Source organism: Cyprinodon tularosa, unplaced genomic scaffold (genome assembly GCF_016077235.1).
Source record: "Cyprinodon tularosa strain WSP-4 unplaced genomic scaffold, ASM1607723v1 ctg1192, whole genome shotgun sequence".
NCBI classification, from domain to species: domain Eukaryota; kingdom Metazoa; phylum Chordata; class Actinopteri; order Cyprinodontiformes; family Cyprinodontidae; genus Cyprinodon; species Cyprinodon tularosa.
Window position 1 is genome coordinate 67,462 of NW_024037995.1, and position 27,509 is coordinate 94,970.

At 45.9% G+C, this 27,509-nt stretch overlaps 1 protein-coding gene across 2 annotated transcripts; it reads right to left on the minus strand.

Annotated features, from left to right (window-relative positions):
* Window positions 1-1,585: 1,585 nt before the first annotated feature.
* Window positions 1,586-26,985, minus strand: efhc2 (EF-hand domain (C-terminal) containing 2). Of its 2 annotated transcripts, none has more exons than XM_038269185.1 (15): window positions 26,802-26,985; window positions 22,627-22,815; window positions 20,794-20,944; window positions 20,502-20,719; window positions 18,799-19,035; window positions 18,299-18,376; window positions 17,337-17,475; window positions 16,684-16,843; window positions 15,967-16,109; window positions 15,313-15,509; window positions 15,098-15,231; window positions 13,076-13,264; window positions 3,403-3,525; window positions 3,131-3,230; window positions 1,586-1,834 (listed from the first exon to the last, which is right to left on the minus strand). In XM_038269185.1, exons 1-15 carry the CDS (start codon window positions 26,841-26,843, stop codon window positions 1,709-1,711), a joined length of 2,226 nt encoding a protein of 741 aa, XP_038125113.1. In that variant the 5' UTR covers window positions 26,844-26,985; the 3' UTR covers window positions 1,586-1,708. The 2 variants fall into 2 exon arrangements, with proteins under 2 accessions (XP_038125113.1, XP_038125122.1); XM_038269194.1 differs by having other exon boundaries at window positions 3,403-3,495; window positions 26,802-26,983.
* Window positions 26,986-27,509: the final 524 nt, after the last annotated feature.

Sequence of the window (27,509 nt, forward strand, 5' to 3'; positions counted from 1 at the left end):
ACACCAGACCCAACAATTCAGAAGAGCTAAAAGCCACTATTAGAGCAACCTGGGCTATCATAACACCTGAGCAGTGCCACAGACTGATCGACTCCATGCCACGCCGCATTGCTGCAGTAATACAGGCCAAAGGAGGCCCAACTAAATACTGAGTGCTGTACATGCTCATACTTTTCATGTTCATACTTTTCAGTTGGCCAACATTTCTATAAATCCTTTGTTTTTATTGGTCTTCAGTAATATTCTAATTTTCTGATATGATGAATTTGAGATTTTCATTTGTTGTCATTTGTAATCATCAAAATTAAACAAAATAAACATCTGAAATATATGAGTTTGTATGTAATGTATGAATATAATATACAAGTTTCACTTTTTAAATGGAATTACTGAAATCACTCTACTTTTTCATGATATTCTAATTTTATGACCAGCACCTGTACTGCTGTGGTTTCAACTTAATCCTTTTTGATGCTTTGCTGTTTTTCATGGATTTCATTTCATTAAAGCTGTAATTATCTCCACATTTTAAATGGAGCAAAACATCTGCTCTGTCATATGATGCTCTCAGGTTTCAAAGATGACGGCGGCGCCTGCTGGGGGGGGGGGAGCTCCCACCACCACTGACCACATGGCTGTCCAACTGTTGGAAGGCGATGCGGACTGAGCGCAGCTGATAATACCCCGCTGATGTCATGTGCCGTTCCTGGGCGCCGGGTTCATACTGGTTGATTAGGCGGCGTGTGGCTCAGCCTCTGATCAGCTGGCTCCGGTTACGGCGGCCCCTCAAAACAGGAACGACCTGTGACTTCTCATCTATTTCCCACACACAGACAGAAACACGTCTGGCACCCCAGGAGCTGGTCGTCCATCTTCTCAGGGAGACTTTATGAAGCACTTAGAGGTGGCAGCCTCTTCAGACCTGCTGTGATTTGTAGACTTTTCCTCCGTGCTGCAGAGCCAGAGCTGCCCTGGCACGTCAGCGCAGGGTTTGGATCGGGACTGGAAGGTGTTCGCAGGGGGAGGAGGGCATCTGGCAGAGCCGGGGATATAGATTATATCACTTTAGTAATGTGAAAATGTCTGGCCAATGAAAAAGAACAGCCCACGTATTGGAGGCGCAGAGAAACACTCTGCTGTCAACCTTCCTAAAGTATTTACAACCGATTTCACCTTCAAACATTTCAAAAGGAGGATCTGATCAGAGAACAAAACTAAACTTTAAGGCAAACAAAACCAAACTCAATCATGCTGATGGTGAAGCACGGTGGAGGCGACTTCATGCTGTGCAAAGCTTTTCTTCAGAAGACACGGCCAAGCTGCTCAGACCTAAACAGACCAGAGGTTCAGGTTTGAGCAGAGCAGCAGGAGGGGAGCTGGGATCACAGGAGGGCTTCAGGTCTGCAGCTGAAGGTTCTGCTCTCCGTCTCACCTGGCGGAGCTGCTGGGAACCTTCAGGTGATGCAGAGGGAGGTGCTTCTACAGAGAACGCCGTCAGTTCCTTAAAGCCTCCTACTTTCCCTTTCCTGCAGCTGTTCCCATTCTCCCCCGCTGGGAACGCAGAAACAGGAAAAACATCTAGGTATCTGGTTTCTATCTGTGGTTTTTATTTTCTCCCCTGAAGCACAGATGTTCCAGCATAGAGTCTCAAACAACACAACAAACGTTTAATGTTCACATCTCAGCAGGATGAACCCAGAGCGCAGCTTTAGGTGGAGGCAGCAGGTCCAGGATCCCTGATGCTGGTGAAGCTGAGGACGTCCTTCAGCAGGTCCGAGTATTTGATGTTCTTCAGAGCAGATCCATCAGCTTCTGGCCTGAGGTTCAGCTCAAACTGGAGGAAACAAGAAAAACGACTGAAACAAACGACTGAAACAAACGACTGAAACAAACGACTGAAACAGCAGGATGTTTGTTCTGAGGAGCTTCATAGGGTCGCCCATCACACTCACTAGAACTATAGAAAGTAGATCAGACAGCTGATCCAGACGCTGCTGCCTGCGTCCTCACTAGAACTATAGAAAGTAGATCAGACAGCTGATCCAGACGCTGCTGCCTGCGTCCTCACTAGAACTATAGAAAGTAGATCAGACAGCTGATCCAGACGCTGCTGCCTGCGTCCTCACTAGAACTATAGAAAGTAGATCAGACAGCTGATCCAGACGCTGCTGCCTGCGTCCTCACTAGAACTATAGAAAGTAGATCAGACAGCTGATCCAGTTCTGGTTAGAACTCCTGATTGATCTACTTCCTGCTTTATTTTCCTTCTATTTAATTCATTAGTGAACTTTGGATCCTCTTTAGACTGAACTCTCCTTAAGAAATAATCATTTTAGGCTCCTTTGTGTTTGGATTTGATTATTTAGAGAGAAAGTTTATTTTCGATTGATTGATTGATTGATTGATTGATTGATTGATTGATTGATTGATTGATTGATTGATTGATTGATTGATTGATTGATTGATTGATTGACTTCATAGATTTTTAGCTCAGAGCCGCTATGATCTGCATGGCGGCTCTGGTTTGATGGTCGGCTGCTTGGAGCATCTAAAGCTTCCTCACAGGACTGCTCTGTTTTTAGCTCCATGGAGAGGAAAACCATCCCCACAGCATGAGGCTGCCACCACCATGCTTCATCATGAGATAGGCTGTTTACTATGACAGGAGACTGGAGACATGAAGGACAGAGGAGGACAGAGGGGAAAAGACTGGAGACATGGAGGACAGACTCCTGGTTCCTTCCAGACATGCAGGTCTTCCTTTGTTGTCCTTTTAAATTGTTTCTGCTAACATGTGATTCCTTCCTCTCCTCCTTCCTCCCCTTCCTCTCCTTCCTTCCTTCCTCTCTTCCTCTCCTTCCTTCCTTCCTCTCATCCTCCCTTCCTCTCCTCCTTCCTTCCTTCCTCTCCTTCCTTCCTTCCTCTCATCCTCCCTTCCTCTCCTCCTTCCTTCCTCTCCTTCCTCCTCTCCTGCTCTCTCCTCGTTCTCCTCCTCACTCAGTCGTCTCCTTGGTCTTTTGGCTCCTGATGCTGTGACTCATTCCAGGCTCGGATGAAGCTGATTGATTTCCATTTAGCTTTGTGAGGAGCTGCCTTAGACTCCTGGAGGAGTTTTACTCCTCATCTTTACCTTCAGCGTGTCCTCGGGCCTCACTGGAGGCGCTGGGTGCTTCAGCCAGTCGATCCCAGCAATCAAGGCGTGGTAGTCGATCCCGTCTCCATCTGTGAACCTGCAGAGAGCAGGAGTGCGAATATTAGGAGGAAGGTTCCAGCTTTCCAGCAGATCCAGGTGAAGTTTTCCCATAATTAGGAAACTGGCTGAGACTGGTTTCCTCTGGGCCAAAAACTCCGGGCAGAGGAACAGAGTTTAGATTTCAAAGCGTGAGGAGAAGCGGCTCTTACTTGATGAGGAGGCCTTCCCTCAGGCTCTCTGGGAGGGGAAGATGGACGGCCTTACAGATGGTCCTCACCTCCTTGGCGGACAGACGGCCTCCTCTACGTGAAAACAGACTCATCTGATCAGATCTGCAGAGATCCAGTAAGAATCTGGCATAATACAGGATGATTTGATGGAAGAACGCAGACTTCCTGTTTAGGAGAAGGCAGACAGGAAACGGGCAGAAAGAGAAAGGTCTGATGGTGCGCCCCGTAGATGGGAGTGTCCACCTGGCAGCGGCGTGAGGAATATTCTGGGAATGTCAGAACCTCTCATCCGGCCATGAGATGGAATCTGCTGGACCAGAACTACGGTCCAAGAGAACAAAGGCCACATCTGGAGCTGCGTGAACGTTTATATTGGTTCTGCATAAACACAGCGCATACAGAACGAAATAGAGCAACTTTCACACAGTAAAGGAACATTTCCATTCCTTCAAGTTCAGCAGCGATCAAATGTAAACAGAGAGGGAGAAAAAACCTGGAGGGAAAAAATCATTGATCTGGAAGTTTAGATCATTAATATCTGTGGTGCAGATCTGCTGTATGTTGGTTTGATGTCATCAGTGTGATGCAGAGTCACATGATCTACATTCATCAGTGTGATGCAGAGTCACATGATCAACATTCATCAGTGTGATGCAGAGTCACATGATCTACATTCATCAGTGTGATGCAGAGTCACATGATCAACATTCATCAGTGTGATGCAGAGTCACATGATCAACATTCATCAGTGTGATGCAGAGTCACATGATCTACATTCATCAGTGTGATGCAGAGTCACATGATCAACATTCATCAGTGTGATGCAGAGTCACATGATCAACATTCATCAGTGTGATGCAGAGTCACATGATCAACATTCATCAGTGTGATGCAGAGTCACATGATCAACATTCATCAGTGTGATGCAGAGTCACATGATCAACATTCATCAGTGTGATGCAGAGTCACATGATCTACATTCATCAGTGTGATGCAGAGTCACATGATCAACATTCATCAGTGTGATGCAGAGTCACATGATCACATTCATCAGTGTGATGCAGAGTCACATGATCAACATTCATCAGTGTGATGCAGAGTCACATGATCAACATTCATCAGTGTGATGCAGAGTCACATGATCTACATTCATCAGTGTGATGCAGAGTCACATGATCAACATTCATCAGTGTGATGCAGAGTCACATGATCAACATTCATCAGTGTGATGCAGAGTCACATGATCACATTCATCAGTGTGATGCAGAGTCACATGATCAGCGTTCATCAGTGTGATGCAGAGTCACATGATCTACATTCATCAGTGTGATGCAGAGTCAAATGATCAACATTCATCAGTGTGATGCAGAGTCACATGATCAACATTCATCAGTGTGATGCAGTCACATGATCAGCGTTCATCAGTGTGATGCAGAGTCACATGATCAGCGTTCATCAGTGTGATGCAGAGTCACATGATCAGCGTTCATCAGTGTGATGCAGAGTCACATGATCAGCATTCATCAGTGTGATGCAGAGTCACATGATCAACATTCATCATTGTGATGCAGTCACATGATCAGCGTTCATCAGTGTGATGCAGAGTCACATGATCAACATTCATCAGTGTGATGCAGAGTCACATGATCAACATGCATCAGTGTGATGCAGTCACATGATCAGCGTTCATCAGTGTGATGCAGAGTCACATGATCAACATTCATCAGTGTGATGCAGTCACATGATCAGCGTTCATCAGTGTGATGCAGTCACATGATCAGCATTCATCAGTGTGATGCAGAGTCACATGATCAACATTCATCAGTGTGATGCAGTCACATGATCAGCGTTCATCAGTGTGATGCAGAGTCACATGATCAACATTCATCAGTGTGATGCAGAGTCACATGATCAACATGCATCAGTGTGATGCAGTCACATGATCAGCGTTCATCAGTGTGATGCAGAGTCACATGATCAGCGTTCATCAGTGTGATGCAGTCACATGATCTACATTCATCAGTGTGATGCAGAGTCACATGATCAACATTCATCAGTGTGATGCAGAGTCACATGATCAGCGTTCATCAGTGTGATGCAGAGTCACATGATCAGCGTTCATCAGTGTGATGCAGAGTCACATGATCAGCGTTCATCAGTGTGATGCAGAGTCACATGATCAACATTCATCAGTGTGATGCAGAGTCACATGATCAACATTCATCAGTGTGATGCAGTCACATGATCAGCGTTCATCAGTGTGATGCAGAGTCACATGATCAACATTCATCAGTGTGATGCAGAGTCACATGATCAACATGCATCAGTGTGATGCAGTCACATGATCAGCGTTCATCAGTGTGATGCAGAGTCACATGATCAGCGTTCATCAGTGTGATGCAGTCACATGGTCTACATTCATCAGTGTGATGCAGAGTCACATGATCTACATTCATCAGCGTGATGCAGAGTCACATGATCAACATTCATCAGTGTGATACAGTCACATGATCAGCGTTCATCAGTGTGATGCAGAGTCACATGATCAACATTCATCAGTGTGATGCAGAGTCACATGATCTACATTCATTAGTGTGATGCAGAGTCACATGATCTACATTCATCAGTGTGATGCAGAGTCACATGATCTACATTCATCAGTGTGATGCAGAGTCACATGATCAACATTCATCAGTGTGATGCAGAGTCACATGATCAGCGTTCATCAGTGTGATGCAGAGTCACATGATCTACATTCATTAGTGTGATGCAGAGTCACATGATCTACATTCATCAGTGTGATGCAGAGTCACATGATCTACATTCATCAGTGTGATGCAGAGTCACATGATCAACATTCATCAGTGTGATGCAGAGTCACATGATCAGCGTTCATCAGTGTGATGCAGAGTCACATGATCTACATTCATCAGTGTGATGCAGAGTCACATGATCTACATTCATCAGTGTGATGCAGAGTCACATGATCAACATTCATCAGTGTGATGCAGAGTCACATGATCAACATTCATCAGTGTGATGCAGAGTCACATGATCTACATTCATCAGTGTGATGCAGAGTCACATGAACAACATTCATCAGTGTGATGCAGAGTCACATGATCTACATTCATCAGTGTGATGCAGAGTCACATGATCAACATTCATCAGTGTGATGCAGAGTCACATGATCAACATTCATCAGTGTGATGCAGAGTCACATGATCAACATTCATCAGTGTGATGCAGAGTCACATGATCAACATTCATCAGTGTGATGCAGAGTCACATGATCACATTCATCAGTGTGATGCAGAGTCACATGATCAACATTCATCAGTGTGATGCAGAGTCACATGATCACATTCATCAGTGTGATGCAGAGTCACATGATCAACATTCATCAGTGTGATGCAGAGTCACATGATCACATTCATCAGTGTGATGCAGAGTCACATGATCAACATTCATCAGTGTGATGCAGAGTCACATGATCAACATTCATCAGTGTGATGCAGAGTCACATGATCAACATTCATCAGTGTGATGCAGAGTCACATGATCAACATTCATCAGTGTGATGCAGAGTCACATGATCACATTCATCAGTGTGATGCAGAGTCACATGATCAACATTCATCAGTGTGATGCAGAGTCACATGATCTACATTCATCAGTGTGATGCAGAGTCACATGATCAACATTCATCAGTGTGATGCAGAGTCACATGATCAACATTCATCAGTGTGATGCAGAGTCACATGATCAACATTCATCAGTGTGATGCAGAGTCACATGATCAACATTCATCAGTGTGATGCAGAGTCACATGATCAACATTCATCAGTGTGATGCAGAGTCACATGATCAACATTCATCAGTGTGATGCAGAGTCACATGATCACATTCATCAGTGTGATGCAGAGTCACATGATCAACATTCATCAGTGTGATGCAGAGTCACATGATCAACATTCATCAGTGTGATGCAGAGTCACATGATCAACATTCATCAGTGTGATGCAGAGTCACATGATCAACATTCATCAGTGTGATGCAGAGTCACATGATCACATTCATCAGTGTGATGCAGAGTCACATGATCAACATTCATCAGTGTGATGCAGAGTCACATGATCAACATTCATCAGTGTGATGCAGAGTCACATGATCTACATTCATCAGTGTGATGCAGAGTCACATGATCAACATTCATCAGTGTGATGCAGAGTCACATGATCTACATTCATCAGTGTGATGCAGAGTCACATGATCAGCGTTCATCAGTGTGATGCAGAGTCACATGATCTACATTCATCAGTGTGATGCAGAGTCAAATGATCAACATTCATCAGTGTGATGCAGAGTCACATGATCAACATTCATCAGTGTGATGCAGTCACATGATCAGCGTTCATCAGTGTGATACAGAGTCACATGATCAGCGTTCATCAGTGTGATGCAGAGTCACATGATCAGCGTTCATCAGTGTGATGCAGAGTCACATGATCAGCGTTCATCAGTGTGATGCAGAGTCACATGATCAGCGTTCATCAGTGTGATGCAGAGTCACATGATCAGCGTTCATCAGTGTGATGCAGAGTCACATGATCAACATTCATCAGTGTGATGCAGAGTCACATGATCAACATTCATCAGTGTGATGCAGTCACATGATCAGCGTTCATCAGTGTGATGCAGAGTCACATGATCAACATTCATCAGTGTGATGCAGAGTCACATGATCAACATGCATCAGTGTGATGCAGTCACATGATCAGCGTTCATCAGTGTGATGCAGAGTCACATGATCAGCGTTCATCAGTGTGATGCAGTCACATGATCTACATTCATCAGTGTGATGCAGAGTCACATGATCAGCGTTCATCAGTGTGATGCAGAGTCACATGATCAGCGTTCATCAGTGTGATGCAGAGTCACATGATCAGCGTTCATCAGTGTGATGCAGAGTCACATGATCAGCGTTCATCAGTGTGATGCAGAGTCACATGATCAACATTCATCAGTGTGATGCAGAGTCACATGATCAACATTCATCAGTGTGATGCAGTCACATGATCAGCGTTCATCAGTGTGATGCAGAGTCACATGATCAACATTCATCAGTGTGATGCAGAGTCACATGATCAACATGCATCAGTGTGATGCAGTCACATGATCAGCGTTCATCAGTGTGATGCAGAGTCACATGATCAGCGTTCATCAGTGTGATGCAGTCACATGGTCTACATTCATCAGTGTGATGCAGAGTCACATGATCTACATTCATCAGTGTGATGCAGAGTCACATGATCAACATTCATCAGTGTGATGCAGAGTCACATGATCAACATTCATCAGTGTGATGCAGAGTCACATGATCAACATTCATCAGTGTGATGCAGAGTCACATGATCTACATTCATCAGTGTGATGCAGAGTCACATGATCAACATTCATCAGTGTGATGCAGAGTCACATGATCAGCGTTCATCAGTGTGATGCAGAGTCACATGATCAACATTCATCAGTGTGATGCAGAGTCACATGATCAACATTCATCAGTGTGATGCAGTCAAATGATCAACATTCATCAGTGTGATGCAGAGTCACATGATCAACATTCATCAGTGTGATGCAGAGTCACATGAACAACATTCATCAGTGTGATGCAGAGTCACATGATCTACATTCATCAGTGTGATGCAGAGTCACATGATCAACATTCATCAGTGTGATGCAGAGTCACATGATCAACATTCATCAATGTGATGCAGAGTCACATGATCAACATTCATCAGTGTGATGCAGAGTCACATGATCAACATTCATCAGTGTGATGCAGAGTCACATGATCACATTCATCAGTGTGATGCAGAGTCACATGATCAACATTCATCAGTGTGATGCAGAGTCACATGATCACATTCATCAGTGTGATGCAGAGTCACATGATCAACATTCATCAGTGTGATGCAGAGTCACATGATCACATTCATCAGTGTGATGCAGAGTCACATGATCAACATTCATCAGTGTGATGCAGAGTCACATGATCAACATTCATCAGTGTGATGCAGAGTCACATGATCAACATTCATCAGTGTGATGCAGAGTCACATGATCAACATTCATCAGTGTGATGCAGAGTCACATGATCAACATTCATCAGTGTGATGCAGAGTCACATGATCAACATTCATCAGTGTGATGCAGAGTCACATGATCACATTCATCAGTGTGATGCAGAGTCACATGATCAACATTCATCAGTGTGATGCAGAGTCACATGATCTACATTCATCAGTGTGATGCAGAGTCACATGATCAACATTCATCAGTGTGATGCAGAGTCACATGATCAACATTCATCAGTGTGATGCAGAGTCACATGATCAACATTCATCAGTGTGATCTACATTCATCAGTGTGATGCAGAGTCACATGATCTACATTCATCAGTGTGATGCAGAGTCACATGATCAACATTCATCAGTGTGATGCAGAGTCACATGATCAACATTCATCAGTGTGATGCAGAGTCACATGATCACATTCATCAGTGTGATGCAGAGTCACATGATCAACATTCATCAGTGTGATGCAGAGTCACATGATCAACATTCATCAGTGTGATGCAGAGTCACATGATCAACATTCATCAGTGTGATGCAGAGTCACATGATCAACATTCATCAGTGTGATGCAGAGTCACATGATCTACATTCATCAGTGTGATGCAGAGTCACATGATCAACATTCATCAGTGTGATGCAGAGTCACATGATCAACATTCATCAGTGTGATGCAGAGTCACATGATCAACATTCATCAGTGTGATGCAGAGTCACATGATCAACATTCATCAGTGTGATGCAGAGTCACATGATCAACATTCATCAGTGTGATGCAGAGTCACATGATCAACATTCATCAGTGTGATGCAGAGTCACATGATCAACATTCATCAGTGTGATGCAGAGTCACATGATCACATTCATCAGTGTGATGCAGAGTCACATGATCAACATTCATCAGTGTGATGCAGAGTCACATGATCAACATTCATCAGTGTGATGCAGAGTCACATGATCACATTCATCAGTGTGATGCAGAGTCACATGATCAACATTCATCAGTGTGATGCAGAGTCACATGATCAACATTCATCAGTGTGATGCAGAGTCACATGATCTACATTCATCAGTGTGATGCAGAGTCACATGATCACATTCATCAGTGTGATGCAGAGTCACATGATCAACATTCATCAGTGTGATGCAGAGTCACATGATCAACATTCATCAGTGTGATGCAGAGTCACATGAACAACATTCATCAGTGTGATGCAGAGTCACATGATCTACATTCATCAGTGTGATGCAGAGTCACATGATCTACATTCATCAGTGTGATGCAGAGTCACATGATCAACATTCATCAGTGTGATGCAGAGTCACATGATCAACATTCATCAGTGTGATGCAGAGTCACATGATCAACATTCATCAGTGTGATGCAGAGTCACATGATCAACATTCATCAGTGTGATGCAGAGTCACATGATCTACATTCATCAGTGTGATGCAGAGTCACATGATCAACATTCATCAGTGTGATGCAGAGTCACATGATCAACATTCATCAGTGTGATGCAGAGTCACATGATCACATTCATCAGTGTGATGCAGAGTCACATGATCAACATTCATCAGTGTGATGCAGAGTCACATGATCAACATTCATCAGTGTGATGCAGAGTCACATGATCAACATTCATCAGTGTGATGCAGAGTCACATGATCACATTCATCAGTGTGATGCAGAGTCACATGATCAACATTCATCAGTGTGATGCAGAGTCACATGATCAACATTCATCAGTGTGATGCAGAGTCACATGATCACATTCATCAGTGTGATGCAGAGTCACATGATCAACATTCATCAGTGTGATGCAGAGTCACATGATCAACATTCATCAGTGTGATGCAGAGTCACATGATCAACATTCATCAGTGTGATGCAGAGTCACATGATCTACATTCATCAGTGTGATGCAGAGTCACATGATCACATTCATCAGTGTGATGCAGAGTCACATGATCAACATTCATCAGTGTGATGCAGAGTCACATGATCAACATTCATCAGTGTGATGCAGAGTCACATGAACAACATTCATCAGTGTGATGCAGAGTCACATGATCTACATTCATCAGTGTGATGCAGAGTCACATGATCTACATTCATCAGTGTGATGCAGAGTCACATGATCTACATTCATCAGTGTGATGCAGAGTCACATGATCACATTCATCAGTGTGATGCAGAGTCACATGATCAGCGTTCATCAGTGTGATGCAGAGTCACATGATCACATTCATCAGTGTGATGCAGAGTCACATGATCTACATTCATCATTGTGATGCAGAGTCACATGATCTACATTCATCAGTGTGATGCAGAGTCACATGATCAGCGTTCATCAGTGTGATGCAGAGTCACATGATCAGCGTTCATCAGTGTGATGCAGTCACATGATCAACATTCATCAGTGTGATGCAGAGTCACATGATCAGCGTTCATCAGTGTGATGCAGAGTCACATGATCAGCGTTCATCAGTGTGATGCAGTCACATGATCAACATTCATCAGTGTGATGCAGAGTCACATGATCAACATTCATCAGTGTGATGCAGAGTCACATGATCAGCGTTCATCAGTGTGATGCAGTCACATGATCAACATTCATCAGTGTGATGCAGAGTCACATGATCAGCGTTCATCAGTGTGATGCAGAGTCACATGATCACATTCATCAGTGTGATGCAGAGTCACATGATCTACATTCATCATTGTGATGCAGAGTCACATGATCTACATTCATCAGTGTGATGCAGAGTCACATGATCTACATTCATCAGTGTGATGCAGAGTCACATGATCAACATTCATCAGTGTGATGCAGAGTCACATGATCTACATTCATCAGTGTGATGCAGAGTCACATGATCTACATTCATCAGTGTGATGCAGAGTCACATGATCAACATTCATCAGTGTGATGCAGAGTCACATGATCAACATTCATCAGTGTGATGCAGAGTCACATGATCAACATTCATCAGTGTGATGGCGGTGGGGAAGAAGCTGCTGCAGAACCTGCTTGTCCTGCATTGAATGCTGTGAGCTGAATGCATGTAGAAATAGATGATTCTAGATAAACAATCATGAAACATAAAGATTTATCACAACTCAATACTATCAGCTTTTTAATATTATCAGCGTTCTGATGGAATTTTAGCCAAATGATTTTTATCAAAAACATAATTAATGTGAACAAATAAGGAATAGTTGCATTAACCATACATGGAAACTAGTTCTATGGGGCCCCCAGGAACTTGGGGCCCTAGGCAGCTGCCTGGTATTTCCTGATGGTAAATCCCCCTCTGCTCAGAAGAATTTACAGACATCGACTGATGCTGTGAATAAAACAGAGCTGATCAAACTTAAAGCTCCTGTAGGTAATTAGCCAGAGGAAAACAGGAATGCTGCCCTGGAAGGAATCCACTCCTAAAGTGTGACTTCCATCTGGAGCGCCACTGGAGCTGATGGCGGCTTCAGCTTTTCTACCTGGTGTGAATCTTACTTCTGCCTGTCGTGGTACATGAAGAGGTCCGCCAGCAGAGGGAAGTCCTGGAACGGTTTCACCCTCAGGAAGTGCTGCGCCGCAGCCAGCATGAAGCCCACGTCCGCCTCAGGCTCCTGGCGCTCAGAGAAGCGCCGCGCCAGGACCAGAACCTCGTGCTCCGACAGCCCGCAGTCCATCATCAAGCCTCTGTGACGACACAAAAACAGAGAAGAAGCAGGCGTGACTAGATAAGAAGCAGTCCTCCATCTTTATCAGCTGCTCTTCAGACTGGGAGCTTTAATAGAAACAGCCGTGGTTTCAGGTTACGATCCGTGCATCCGGCCAGGCTTCATGGACCTGGCCTCGCGTGACACGGTGGAACAGGAAGCATGGCGTGCAGCATCATTAGGAGCGCCTCTAACTGGAACCAAAGAGGCGAGCCAGATTACTGAAAACATCTACAAAGCACCCAACACCCAGCAGAATGGAGGCGGCCTGCTCTCTGCCAGCGGCTGGTCCCCAAAGGGGGGCCAGACTATACCATGAAATAAATAGACCTACAGGTTAGTATTTAATATCATTAAATATAATTCATTCAATTAAATGTTACTTAAACAATAAATCCAACTTATTGACTTTCTGTGTATAAATGAGTATTTCTATGTGTTTTAGGAGGAACGCTAAAATCTCCACTTCTGTTGGATTTAAAGACTGAACTTAACTCATTCACCCCCCACCCCCTACATGAGGAGGTGAATGGATGAATGTCAGCCACACCTCCCTATTTAGGGAGGCGGTCAGGAAGCTGCCAACAGGCTGTCAGGAAGCTACCAAAAGGCGGACAGGAAGCTGCTATTAGGTGGTCAGGAAGCTGCCAACAGGTGGTCAGGAAGCTGCAAAGAGGTGGACAGGAAGCTGCCAAAAGGCTGTCAGGAAGCTTCCAGCAGGTGGTCAGGAAGCTGCCAACAGGTGGTCAGGAAGCTGCCAACAGGTGGTCAGGAAGCTGCAAAGAGGTGGTCAGGAAGCTGCAAAGAGGTGGTCAGGAAGCTGCAAAGAGGTGGTCAGGAAGCTGCAAAGAGGCGGACAGGAAGCTGCCAACAGGTGGTCAGGAAGCTGCAAAGAGGTGGACAGGAAGCTGCCAACAGGTGGTCAGGAAGCTGCCAACAGGTGGTCAGGAAGCTGCCAACAGGTGGTCAGGAAGCTGCAAAGAGGGGGACAGGAAGCTGCAAAGAGGCGGACAGGAAGCTGCCAACAGGTGGTCAGGAAGCTGCAAAGAGGTGGACAGGAAGCTGCCAACAGGTGGTCAGGAAGCTGCCAACAGGTGGTCAGGAAGCTGCCAACAGGTGGTCAGGAAGCTGCCAACAGGTGGTCAGGAAGCTGCCAACAGGTGGTCAGGAAGCTGCAAAGAGGGGGACAGGAAGCTGCAAAGAGGTGGTCAGGAAGCTGCCGACAGGCTGTCAGAAAGCTGCCAACAGGTGGTCAGGAAGCTGCCAACAGGTGGTCAGGAAGCTGCAAAGAGGTGGTCAGGAAGCTGCCAACAGGTGGTCAGGAAGCTGCAAAGAGGTGGACAGGAAGCTGCCAACAGGCGGTCAGGAAGCTGCCAACAGGTGGTCAGGAAGCTGCAAAGAGGTGGTCAGGAAGCTGCCAACAGGTGGTCAGGAAGCTGCAAAGAGGTGGACAGGAAGCTGCCAACAGGCTGTCAGAAAGCTGCCAACAGGTGGTCAGGAAGCTGCCAACAGGTGGTCAGGAAGCTGCAAAGAGGTGGTCAGGAAGCTGCCAACAGGTGGTCAGGAAGCTGCAAAGAGGTGGACAGGAAGCTGCCAACAGGTGGACAGGAAGCTGCCGACAGGTGGTCAGGAAGCTGCAAAGAGGTGGTCAGGAAGCTGCCAACAGGTGGTCAGGAAGCTGCAAAGAGGTGGACAGGAAGCTGCCAACAGGTGGACAGGAAGCCGCCAGCAGGCAGAGGAGTCATTATTCTCGTCTAGATTAAGCTGAAAGGGTTAAACAGCGCTGGAGGAGACGTCCCAGGTGTTGCTGTACCTGAAGGACTCATAGGGGACGAGGCCGGTGTTGGTGGGGTCGCTGAGGGCCAGAAACTCCCTGATCCGGCTGTGTTTGTCCTCTGGAAAGGAGCGCACTTTGCTGAGGATGATGTCTGCATTGGCTCTGGGAAACTGTGGATAAACACCAAGATGGCAGCATTTAGCGGCTGTGCAGCAAAGGGAGGCCTCCTGGGTGGGACGCACCGTGCCTACCTGCTGCTCATGCTGCTCCATGTAGCTGAGGGTGTGTTCGTCAGCATCCAGAAGCTGGAAGGTCACCCCTTTCAGGCAGACGGAGGCTCCGACGTACAGATCCTGGGCTGTGAGGTACTGGAAGGGCTCGCTCTTAAACAGCTCCTGGCCCGGTTTCAGAACCCGCCGACGCTCCAGAAACTTTCCTCCCAGTACACCTAGAGGACGACCAACGACATTTCAGAACGCTGTTCCATGGATTATTAGCCTGCCGCTAACGTTTCAATCCTGTCTGATATGAACGGAACCTCTTTCTAAAGCCCTAGCATTCATCAACACACACTTTATTTATTTCTATAGACCCAATTCACTTCATGTCACCTAAGGTTACTACATAGATCCAGATCAATCAGATCAGCAATCCTTTAAACTGAGCATGTGGCGACAGTGGAGAAGAAAAACAGGAGGAAACATGCATAGAGGCGGAGGTGGAGCCAACAATCATTTCCATGACAGGTTTCTGTTCTGTTCTGCTGAGGCCCACTGGAGGCTCAGAACGGAAGGAACAAACATCCATGTTTCAGGAAACATCCACCATCGATTGTGTTGAAAGGAAACGAACAATAAAACGATGAAAGATGCTCAGAGTTTCAGTCCTGAAACCAGCATTTCTACCTGAGTTCTTCTGTGGCTTTTCAAACACGCTGATGGAGTCATCAGAGAGGTAGAAGGTGATGATGAACCTCCTCTCCGTGTCCACAGGGTCCGTGGTCACCATCTTGGCAAGGAAATTCAGCAGGTATCTGCTCAGGCCACATCTATGGTGACACAGAAACAGCTGAGCTAACAGGGGGGTTGGGGGAAGCGTGGAGCGTGGAAGGAAACAAACTAAATCTGAAAAGTGCAGCGTGCCTTTTATTTCAAAGCCTTTAACTCCGACTCTCCTGAAATTAAAATTTTGGAAACGTCCAGCTGGTTAAAAAAAAACCACAAACATGGAATCAGATCACGGCTTTCAACGGCCTAGTCAAAGTCCAGGCTTAGAATAACAGGACATTTAGGGTGAAGCTCATCCTGAGACACGGCAGTGGCAGCATTACGCTCTCAGGGCTTCATTAATGTGAGCAGAAGCTGATAGTTGGATGAAGATCCTGGAGGAGTCGGATAAATCCAGAAAGGCGACAGTTAAAACCGAGCAGGAGACTTTCTGTTCCAGAAACATCTCCGTCGGCGGAGGAAGACCTTTAGCTTTCCACACTTTTCAGATTTCAGTTGGAAATAGAAATATTTGTCTGTCTGCCATTAGGAAGCCGTTAAGCTGTGGTGATCGGGGGTGTGAATACGTTCACTCTAACCGTCTCGTTTCTCTGCTGCTTGGTGAACCATTCTAACCTTTCTTCTTCCATGAACTTCTTCTTCCGGGGCCGTTGGGGCAGCAGGCCCTGGCAGGAGTTCAGGGAATCCTCCTCGGAGCCGAACCCATTGTAGGGGGGCACCGTCTGGGCTGGTTTGGGGGGCGGAGGGTCCTTGTACTGGAGGGGGGAGAAATCCTCTGAGAGAGAAAAGAGAAAACACTTGAAAGAAGGAAGGAAGGAACCCTGGAGGAGCGCTGAAACGACCCAGAGGGAATCAGGTAATCCGTCCCTGATCTGACCTCTGACCTCTTTCAGTCAGACAGGGCCCTCAATCACTGGGGGGGGGGGCTGCGATTATTTAACTGCTGTGACTAAAGGAGCCGCAGAGACGTCCAGGGAAGGAAACCTCTCCTGGACGGCGCTGGACAGAAGAGCCTGAGGATCCAGTTTCTGGAGGACAGAGGTGCTGAACTCTGGTTCCAACATGTTCTGACCCTCGAACAACAGACACACAACACAAAACATATGGTCCCCCCCCCCCCCCCCCCCCCAGACATGGCGTGAGAGGCTGCTCTCAGGAAACAGACAGATGTGGACCGCAGCAGCTCCTGCAGAACCTGGGACTGACTGCCCCCAGGTGGTGAGGAGCAGTACTGCAGCAGGAAGCAGCAGGCTGTAGTTCTGACCTACCTATGCCATATTTGGAGCGGTAGTAGTCCTTGGTGAATTCATCACAGTCAGTAATCACCACTCGTCTCCCCCAGATGTTCACTTCTGCTCCTATAGTCAGGTCCGAGTCTCTGTAGAACTCCCCGCTGACTAATGCTGCCTGCAGGGGAGGAGACAGAGGAGATGGGCAGGAAGGATGGAGATCATCGATGTTTCAGAGGCGCCTCCTCAGGTTCTCTACAGCTTCTATTCTGACTGAACACTGATCTGCTCTAAGACCAGCTGACCCTCAGAGAGTCATCCTACAGTCAGCCCCCCCCCCCACATTAGGAGTTTGGTTTGGACCTGGAGTCAGGGGCGGATGTAGGAAATGTGGGGCCCTAGGCAAAGACAGGCAGGGGGCCCTCTGAACAGCCCCATTCTCCAGATGTAGAAATGTTAATAGAATAGACATCCATTATCTGTTCTAGGTTGTGTCCCTCTCTTCTTGTCCCTTTTCTTCTTGTTTTCCTCTCTATGTTTTGTACTCAGCTGACTTTTCATGCTGTCTCTAAAGGAATGAAAGATTTTTTCCAAGCACTAAGCTCACTTAGCTGATTGCTCCTTCCTGTGTTTCCAAAAAGGCCAAAGTAAATAACCCAGTCCTTCTTTTCACTGTAGACAAGCCATGATCTGCTTATCTGTTCTCCATTTTTCATTCGGATGAAATAATAGCTGCATGAATCATGACAGCAGACAAGAGAGGGGTTACCAATCTACTCGCTCTGGAGAGCAGAGTTCGCTGCTTTTAGATGTTGTCTCCAAAGTCTCCAGTAGCAGATTTGGTGCTAGGAGCTTTTTAGAAAGGGGGGTGAACGCAGTCTATGCTGCATTTCTCTGATAGGTGTCTACAGCTGGTACAGCTCTCATGTTACTGCAGGTGTCTGGTTCCCCTGTGCTCAGACTGGACCTACATGATGGCCGCCCAGCATGAAGCGCTCTACCTGTGTCATGGGGGCCAACGGGTTGAGCACAGAGGGATCAGTGGCTTCTCCTGGGAGCTTCATTCGAACCGGAGGGCGCTGTGGAGAAAACAGAGCAACGTTTTAGACACAACAGAGGAAGGAGAAGGAAGCAGATTCCCCATTGACCCGCTAAGACCGACCCTGGCTCAAAGGCACTGAGGCAGCCCAGACCCACACATACGGCTGCCAGTCTCCAGGTGCTCTAGATAGAACCTGTCCAGCTCTAAACGCAGGATAAACACGCATTGGGTCTGGGAAGGATAAAGAAGCTGTAGGGAAGGAGGAGCAGCTGAGGGACGAAGGGCAGAGCAAAGGAGGTGACCAACTTCTTCTGGACGCTCCATCATGGTCCTGCTGTCTCCTGCTGTCATTTGGCTTCAACATCACAACCTGTTCAATCTAGTTTCATCCATCTATCATTTTGAAACCTATTTGGTATCTAGAGAACAGGAAAGGTTAGTCTGTTAGAGACTCCTCACCTTTGGCAGTTTGCTGCGACTTAAGAATTTGGGGACATGTTGTCTTCCTGAGTTTGGAACCACCTGGAAGACCTCTATGGTGTCATCAGCCAGGTAGTAGAGAAGGATCAGCTCCTGTTGGTCTCCAAACACTGTGTCGTCCCAGAAGCAGCGGAAGCGAAGGATTTTCCCGTCGTTCTTGAGGAACTTCTGGAACTGGTCCCGGTTTTGCCTGAGAGGCTTCATGCTGTCCTCAGACTTAAAGAGGGACACAAATAAGACATCAGAGCAGGAAGTGAAATGTTCCTGAAATCCACTTTATTTCCTCAGAGTGTGAGACAGGAAGTGGGGCCTGAATGTTCGTCTCCTGTTAGATCTGCCCTGATGGGGTCTGAATGAACCTCGGCTGAGAGATTAAAAACTTTTCTACATATTTACCGCCTTAAATAACCCGGTTTAATGACCGTACTCGTACAGTCCTGTAAAAACATTTCAGCCATTTAAAAAATGAAGTTCTTTCAAAGTAAAATATAGTTTGTTTTTACTGGTGGAAGAGAAAAGGATTGAACATTTAATGGATGTTAAAATTAGTTTAACTTAGAAATAAAAACACCAGCAGGGCTGAAAGAGTTTCCCAAAAATCTAATTTTTGACTCACTTTAAGCAATATGGCGAAGTCACGGGGCCTCTTAAAGTCGTAGGAAATTGTAGGGAATCGGCTGCTCCATTTCCGAATTCTCCCAGTGATGCCCGACTTTACACGAGTGAATAAAGTGAATGTGATTGGTCGATTATTATTATTGTTGTGGAAGAAGGTTTGCAAGCTTTTTGGTTGTGGCCGGTTTATGGGAAGCATCTTGCTAACCAGTTAGCATCTTAGTGCTAGCAGGTTCCCAATGGGAAATTCCATTGGGACCAAGTAGCACTAAATTGGTGACCTAGGCTACGTTCACACTGCAGGCCTTAATGCTCAATTCCGATTTTTTTGTGAAACTTCCAAGTATATGCGACTTGTATGTGATCTACTGTGTGAACTGAAAGCGTTCAACCGAAGTGTCCCGCATGCGCACTCGAGGACGCGATGACGTCACATGTAGCAAGCGTCCTCAGTGTTTGCGGAAGTAAACATGACTCGTAATACCGCAGCGTATATTGCGTTCTTTAAGTTCTTCTCCAACAGGAGCAGGCACATTACGAACGAAATCTTTTTAAGAAGATCAAAAAGAAAGACCCTCCCCCGGTTCCGGTAAGACCCTTCGAGTTTGGTCTGAATCGAGCTATCTTCCAAATATGAATTAAGTCAGCAACCTCACTTTCTCTCCATTGACTGCTCTCTGTGTTATCTTCCGCCATGGTTGTTAGTTTTTCCCGCCTCCGCTTAGTAGGACGCAGATTAGTAACGTTTAGTAACATTTGTCAAGTATCAATGACGTGTAGGTCGGATGAATGCGACCTGGCCGTACAGACACAGGTCGCATTTGAAAAGATCAGATACGTATCGGATTCAGGACCACATATCCAAGTGGCCGGGGTCGCATTTGAAAAAATTGGATCTGTGTCGTTCAGACTGTCATAAAAAGATCAGATACAGGTCACATATGGGCAAAAAAATCGGAATTGGGTCACTTCAGGCTGCAGTGTGAACGTAGCCTTAGAAACGACACGGTCAAGGAACGCTATGGACAGCGGAAGCAATTATGGGCGGCTCTTCCTCTGCGACCTACCTTCTGACGCAGCGTCCTGAAAGGGTGCTCCGGCGCTGCGGTCGGCTCGTTCAGCAGCACTCCAAGGTTGGTCAGGAAGTTCTTGGTGAACGAGTCGCAGTCGGTTATTTTGAAGGTGCGAGCGTAAAACACCACCTCCTGGTTGATGTTGAAGTGGAAGACGTTGTAGAACTGGTGCTGGTCCGGCAGAGGAATGCGGTGGCGGCGGATCACAGTTCCTGCACCAGGATTCAGCAGCTTTAGAAACAGCTTCATCATCACAGCGGGAACTTTTCACAGGGATCAGTGAAACCTTGAGGAACGCAGCCGTTCTTGCTTTTTGGCTCCACCACCTGGATGGTCCCGTCCTCCAAGTAGAAGTAGATCTTACACCTTCGGATGTTTTGCATCTCCAGCTCTGCATCGGGGACAGTTTCCTGATAGAACGCCTCAAAGCAGAGAACCTGGAGGGACATTATGGAACGCTTAGGCCACATTAAACACATCAGAGTTCTGCTGTTTAGCTAAAGAACATTCAGTGATAAAACGCCTTGCTTTCAAACCCCTGAGCTTTATTCACAGAGTCAGCCGGAAACTGAGGAGGAGCTGCAGACATTCACAGCTCAGGTGGAACAGTGTGACCACAGAACAACTAGTAGATTTCCTCTATTCTAACCTGGAGGAGTGGCTGGAAGAAAGAAACCTGCCGGTTTAGCAGATGTAAAGTCATGTGAGGGACAAAGGAGTCATGAGGAGCAGGTGAGAATAAACCTGTCTGAAGGTGTTAGAGGCTGCAGGAGACAGAGGAGAAGGTTGAGCTTCCCAAAGCAGAAGGACATGGAACAGTTCAATCTAAGCCAACGAAGGTGCCAAGGTGGACACGTCAAAGTCCAGACCAAGATCCCACTGAGGGGAACTGGAACGTTCATGTTCACAACTTACCAAAGAATAGGAAACATGACAGACTATGAATGTCCAAGATTGGCAAAGACCCTGTTACCCCCCCACCTTCAACCAACAGCGCTCACAGACTGCCCACACGGTTAGGGCTTCATCATCTTCCCTAGGAATGGGGATGAGTAAACGACAGCGTCTTTACGTACGAACATACATCAGATACGTCCCCTCATAGAGACGAGACAAAGCTGGTTAGAAAAACAACCTTTGAACCTGAAATTGTAGAAAGGGGATAAAGTTTAGATAGTTAAGTCTCCTTTTTCCTTGGTAAGGTATGATTAGCCTTTGGCCCTCAGTAGGACAGCGGTACTGGGGAGAGGCCTGCCAGGGAGACAGAGCCAGGAGAGGCTGGACAGAGCGAGCCTCTAGGCTAAAGCCGGACATACATGGCGGGACGTTTTCAATCATTGCTCACAGGTACAGCTCACACTGTACCACCAAACCACAGGGTTTGGAAGTTCCAGCTCACAATGTTTGTTCGATGCTTTGATGCAATCTACCTGCTCACACTGTACGTCTAAAAAGCCCACGTTGGATCCAGCGCCAAGAGGTGGCGCTACTCTGACTCATGATGGATTATTTATCCAGAAAGATTCTCTTCCCTTCAGGTGGTGAAAGAAAAGGCTGCAGGATAAATCAGGTCCTGTTTACTTTCATTTTAAAATACAGACAGAAAATCTGACGAGTAAAAGACAATGAGAAAGGAAAGCACACATGAATCTTATACCAGACATGGGCAATGTGGAGTCAACGAGTCATCTCCATGTCATGTATTTAATCTACCCAGCCAATTAACCAGGTGAGTCCAATCTGCACAGGTTAATTCACGGTGAAGATTGGACTCACCTGCTTCAGTGGCTGGGTAGAACAAACACATGACATGGAGATGACTTGTTGACTCCACATTGCCCATGTCTGCCTTATAGAAATGTTAAAGACGTGCTGAGGTCCAGGAAATAACAGGAAATACTGGTCATCTGTACTGGGTACAGCCTGCAGGCCCCAGTTTGGACACTGGGAGCCACAGCTGATCCCAGGGTGGAAACGGGAACCGCAGACGGGAACGTCTCATGGGAATGAGAGTTTAAAGAACATGAAAATCTAAACATGGTGTGAAAACGTTTCAACGTTAGCATAACTGATCAGCAGTTGATCACAGAGGAGCTCCTTCAAACCCAACCAGCTTTACCTGTTGGTCAAAGGCTAACCATGGTGGTCGATCACTGCCCTCTCCTCTGGGAAAGCCGGGATACTTGGACGGGATCTTCTGGCCGACTAAAGGATCTCCTCCAATCCCAGCCTTCTCCATCCCCATCAGCATGGGAATTCCTCCGGAAAAGTCGAAATGGTGGGATTTGTGAAATCTCTCCTTCCCTAGCTGAGGCCCAGAAGAGTCAGAGTGTTGGTTATCAAACAAGCGGCTTCATCTACAGATCAAATCCTGTCCGCTCAGAGGAGCTTCAATCAGTCTCCGACTGAAAGGCATGGACAGCTCTACCAGCATAGATCAGCAAAATAAGATTCTTCCTCATCACACTCCTACACTGAACTGTAAGAATATATTTTCTAAATTACATTTTTGTAGCAGAAATTGAATTTTGGAAAGTAAAAAAACAAATTATACCAATAAGAATAAAGTTTCATATATCTACAAATGTTTACACATTTTAAAAGGCGTTCTGACATTTATCAGCTGGACTGAACAGGTATTTATGATACCTGAAAAACATTTAAATTAATTAAAATAATGCAAATGCTGACCAGTAATATTAGGAATATGTAGATCTGAATATATTTTATAGACATCCAGAATGTTTATTCTAGATGTGAATAATTTGTTTTTCAGATATCAGGAATATATATTCAGTTAAACTAGTAAATATCAAAACGTCTTGCCATAGCCTGATAACATTATGGATTATTTCTTGAATGCTCGTAGATCAGTGGATCTATTTAGGTGAAATCTCCTGTCAGCAGGTGAAGATGAGGAATAAAAACTTTATTCTAATAAATAGAACCTGTTCATCATCTCATGGGTTCCTCCTCAGGTTGATTCAGTCGACCTGAGGACATTAAATTAATCTATTTAGACAGATTTTATTTGTCTTTTTGTTTACACAAGTGTAAAACAAAAATAAATTTTGTTTAGAACTGCTCTCTGAGAAATTTCATTTTTTTAAAGTGCAGCCGTGAAAAATAGTAAAAATTACTGTAAATGTACCATTCTAACATTTTTTTTTATATAATGATAAAATATAATAAATACAATACATGAACCTATTACATACAACATTCCTCAGTGTGATGGCGGTGGGGAAGAAGCTGCTGCAGAACCTGCTGGTCCTGCATTGAATGCTGGGAAGCCTCTTCCCAGAGGGCAGCAGGGAGAACAGTCCATGGTGGGGGGGTGAGGGGTCATTGATGATGTCACGGGACACGCAGCGCTGGGATGAAATGTCTTTAATGGAGGGAAGAGGAGCCCCCATGATCCTCTCTGCTGTTCTCACCTTCTTCCAGTCTGAGACGCTGCAGCCTCCACACCACACAGTGAGACAGCTGCTCAGAACGCTCTCTATGGTGCTTCTGGAGAAGGTGGGGAGGATGGGGGGGCAGGAAGTCCAAGCGCTTCTGGGCCCTTTGGACCAGTGAGGTGGTGTTTCCAGTCCAGGTGAGGGTGTCTGTGATGAATGTGGTGCTGCTGACCACCTCTACAGCTGAGCTGTTGATGAGCAGTGGAGCGTGGTTAGGCCGCTTCTTCCTGAAGTCCACCATCATCTCCTTGGTCTTCTCCACCTTCAGGATCAGGCTGTTATCTCTGCTCCACCAGCTGCTCCACCTCCTCCCTGTAGTCCTGCTGGAGAGCAGCAGAGATGGTGTCCTCAGTGGAGCGGTTCCGTCGGTTGGCGGCAGACTGGAGACGATGTGTTCTTTAACCATTAGCAACAATCTGACGGAGTCATGGCTGCATCCAGCGATACCGGACAATGCTATTAGCCTGGAGGGGCTAACGCTATGCCAGGCCGATAGAAACAATGAACTAAGCGGTAAGACTCGGGGCGGCGGGCTCTGTGTTTACATCAACAACAGCTGGTGTAAAATGCTGGATCAGTCTCCAGCTTCTGCTCTCCAGACATGGAGTTTCTGACTGTTAACTGCAGGCCGTTCTATCTGCCCAGAGAGTTCAGTGTGGTTAGCATCACTGCTTTATATGTGCCCCCCCCCCAGCGCTAACACTAAAGAGGCCATGAAGGCTCTATACCAGAATATCTCTGAGCTCCAATCTGCACACAGAGGCTGTTTCCATCATTGCTGGGGATTTTAACCCCCCGCCCCTACCTCAGGTCATTATCCCTGCATATAAGCCCCAGCTGATCAGGGCTAAACCAACAGTTAAAGAGGTCAGAGTGTGGTCTGAGGGCGCCATGGAAACACTCCAAGACTGTTTTGAATGCTCTGACTGGAACATCTTCAAGGCTGCAGCAACATATGGCAACTTATTAAATATTGATGAGTCTGCCATGACTGTGTCAGCCTACATCAACAAATGCATGGAGGATCACAGACTACAACACCCCCTCCCCCCCGGTAGAAGCAGCAAACTCTGACTTCCTAAATGAAGTGAACAACTTCTTTGGAAGGTTTGAGGCACTAAACAGCCTCCAGCAGTGAAAGCTGTTCCACACCAGGGGGAGGAGCCACTAAACCTGGACGTAGCTGAAGGGAGGAAAACTCTGAGGAGAGTCAACCCAAGGAAGGCCCCAGGGCCTGGTAACACACCTGGGCAGGTGTATAAGGAGTGGTCAGATCAGCGAGAGTTGGAGATTATCCATTTTGTTTTCCAATGAGCGGATGCTGGAGAGCAGGATTGATGGAAGCGGAGGTCTGTGAGGATTTCTCTTTAGCTTCACAGCTAAACCCCCCCACCCCGCATCCTCGTTTTCTCCGTCTCTTCCTTCAGCAGTTACGTTCCGCTGTTGTGTTGTTGGGATCCATCCGTAGAACTCTGCAGCTTTTTAAACGGTCAAAAATGTCTGGATTTAGAACATTTTGTGACCGTAGCTCCAGCAGGCGTTGGCCATCATAGATGCAGGTTTGAAGTCTGGTTTGTAAAGTTTTAAGCGGAGGAGCAGTTCTTGGCTGTGCTTTGGAGCGCCGCCATGGTAACCAGAAAAGTTTTTTTATTTTCATTTTGTGTAATCTGAAAATGATTTCAGTAGTTCTTCATGTACTGTAAATGTAACATAAAAAATCAAAATGATCCACATCTGGCTCATATTAAACCAGTAATCTCCTCTCCTGTCACTGAGCTCTAGAATCCTCTCCCTATAAATATTTCATTCTCTGTGAATTAATGCCGATCATTATTTAATTAGATCCTCGTCAATCAGACATGCAGTGTTGGTCTTTAAGACCTAATGTTTCTAACGGACCTTATTTCTATGCACAAAACTAGAGAAAGATTTCAGAGGACACTGATGGAAACCAGGTGAACTCTGTTACCATGGCAACAGAAACAGGTAGAGGAAACTCCAGGTCAGATGGGTCTGATGGGAACCATGGAGATGGATCCTGGTTCTGGGTCTCCTCAAACGGTCGTTGTATTAAAGTAAAAATGGATGATCAGTTTTTATGGGTTTTATTAGATCACCATGGAAACGTCTAGAATCTGTTTGAAACCTTAAAGTCCCAAAACTACATCTAACCAAGTGGGATTATAACACCATCACCTCTCTGACATGAAAATAAAGATTTCACATTGATAAATATCATGATCCACCGATTACAGGTTCATCATCACCTTTATCTCACTGCCTAAAAGCAGCTTAGCTCAGAGGCTAGCCTGTTAGTTTAGCTCAGAGGCTAGCCTGTTAGCTTAGCTCAGAGGCTAGCCTGTTAGTTTAGCTCAGAGGCTAGCCTGTAAGTTTAGCTCAGAGGCTAGCCTGTTAGCTTAGCTCAGAGGCTAGCCTGTAAGTTTAGCTCAGAGGCTAGCCTGTTAGTTTAGCTCAGAGGCTAGCCTGTTAGTTTAGCTCAGAGGCTAGCCTGTTAGTTTAGCTCAGAGGCTAGCCTGTTAGTTTAGCTCAGAGGCTCAGCTGTTAGTTTAGCTCAGAGGCTAGCCTGTTAGTTTAGCTCAGAGGCTAGCCTGTTAGTTTAGCTCAGAGGCTAGCCTGTTAGTTTAGCTCAGAGGCTAGCCTGCAAGTTTAGCTCAGAGGCTAGCATGTTAGCTTAACTCAGAGGCTAGCCTGTAAGTTTAGCTCAGAGGCTAGCCTGTTAGCTTAGCTCAGAGGCTAGCCTGTAAGTTTAGCTCAGAGGCTCGGCTGTTAGCTTAGCTCAGAGGCTAGCCTGTTAGCTTAGCGCTGATCTTACCTGAACGTTGGCTGAGTTTCCTGCTAGAGTCGGCAGAGCCATGATAACAACTTCTAACTCTTTAACTTCTTCTTCAACTGCTTAGCGGAGAGGTTGCGATGGTGGGTTACCATGGAAACGTTTTTGTTTGACGCGTCTCCTAGCAACACACGGAAGAAACTTTGAGCTACTGGCGCATAGATAGATAGATAGATAGATAGATAGATAGATAGATAGATAGATAGATAGATAGATAGATAGATAGATAGATAGATAGATAGATAGATAGATAGATAGATAGATAGATAGATCACTGTCCCCCATACATCTGCAGTTATTTTTTTTATATTTATATCTTTTAAAAACAAAGCTGGGGGACGGTGATTGGCCTACATGTTATGAACTGGGACCAACTGGAAAACCACACATCAATAACTGATGAACCTTCCATAAAGGAGTTACATAGATCTTAATGTTTAAGTGCTATTTATATTAAGAAACATAACCTCTGTAACTCAACGGTTACAGAGTTCGGGTTTCTGAGAGTTCATCGTAGGGTCGACACGCCGCTGAGGATATAATTGTTTATTTTTGAACACCACTAAAGTGCAGGAGGTGGGAAGCAGATGGATCCTAACTAAAGTCTCTAATGTCCCCCCCCCCCCCCCCCCCCCCATGCTGGTTCAGCTGGTGCTGAACTGGACAGCTCCTTCAGTGACAGACTGCTGC

Excerpts from the sequence above, each read along its gene's own strand:
- efhc2 (XM_038269185.1), bottom strand. The coding sequence starts at position 26,843 with ATGGCTCTGCCGACTCTAGCAGGAAACTCAGCCAACGTTCAG. Across the intron at positions 22,816-26,801 it reads GAAACTCAGCCAACGTTCAG|CTAGGGAAGGAGAGATTTCA; the intron begins GTAAGATCAGCG and ends TCTGGGCCTCAG. Across the intron at positions 13,265-15,097 it reads GTCCCCTATGAGTCCTTCAG|AGGCTTGATGATGGACTGCG; the intron begins GTACAGCAACAC and ends GTGTCGTCACAG.